We start from the raw sequence: 956 nt of genomic DNA on the forward strand, positions 1-956 counted from the left end.
GGTGGACAAGCAGTCAGAGAGGGTGAGTCCACCCAGAGGTGGGTGAAGCTGTAAATGTACCAACAGCAGACCTGTACCACCAGTGTGATCCGGAGGTGAACAGCCTCCATACGTGTCCCTAATGCACCACATACAAGTTATGGACCTTGGCAAGACCCATCTGACATCAGCGTGTGGTAGCACTACCCCCAGTCATCCCCATCCTTCACACTTCTCACAGCACAACACAAACCATCTCCAGATCACCCGACAGACACGCCGAGCTCTTGAGTGAACCTCTGCTCAGCATTCCTTAGGGAAAAGCAAACCACCACAGGCTGAGGGAGCCAGGGGCAGGGCCGGGTCCTGCCTGCCCGGTCTGCAGCCAGTCAGCACCCCCAGAGCCCGCAGACCCCCTGTAGGCAGCTCCTTTGCGAGCCCAAGGGCGGAGCATGTGGCAGGACTCACAGCAGCTTCTGAAGAGTCCTCTGCTGGTAGACTTCATTGGAGCAGTAGCTGATGTACGGATTGAAGTGCTTCGAGGCGTGCTCTTCCACTATGTCGCTGATGTCGGGAATCAGGACGTTTTCCTGGTGTCGCTTCTCTAAGTCTTCGAAGAAGCTAGAGAAAATTTCCAGTAACTTCACTACGTGGCTCGTCAGGGCCAGGCAAACCAAACAGATGGAGGTTTAACCGTGGTCCCACCAGAGCTTTTCCCCAGCATTCCCGGAGGAGACCAGGCCCTGGATGCCCCTGCACAGGGCAGCTCCACGCAGCTCAGACACCCAGTCTGAGCTCATCTCCAGTCCAGCTCCGCTGCAGAGAGAGGGAACGCAGCTTCCCCAGCCCCAGACACACGCACGCTTCCTCCACCCCCGCAGGAGATCCCTCCTCCGCTTCAGCTCTCCAGGAAGGTTCATTTCTGCCCCATCAGGGCCGCTGCTGCCCAGCTGTGGGAAGCCGCCAGCCCTCACCGC

The 956-nt window shown here is 58.4% G+C and overlaps 1 protein-coding gene across 1 annotated transcript in view; it reads right to left on the reverse strand.

Annotated features, from left to right (window-relative positions):
* The window catches only part of ARHGEF16 (Rho guanine nucleotide exchange factor (GEF) 16), an 8192-nt gene that overhangs the window by 5568 nt on the left and 1668 nt on the right, over positions 1-956 (reverse strand). The window contains exon 3 of the mRNA XM_010131141.1: positions 448-600. Coding sequence (XP_010129443.1) covers positions 448-600 — 153 coding nt within the window. The remainder of the gene's footprint in view (positions 1-447; positions 601-956) is intronic.

This window comes from Buceros rhinoceros, unplaced genomic scaffold, assembly GCF_000710305.1.
Source record: "Buceros rhinoceros silvestris isolate BGI_N320 unplaced genomic scaffold, ASM71030v1 scaffold18912, whole genome shotgun sequence".
In the NCBI taxonomy this organism is placed as follows: Eukaryota; Metazoa; Chordata; class Aves; order Bucerotiformes; family Bucerotidae; genus Buceros; species Buceros rhinoceros.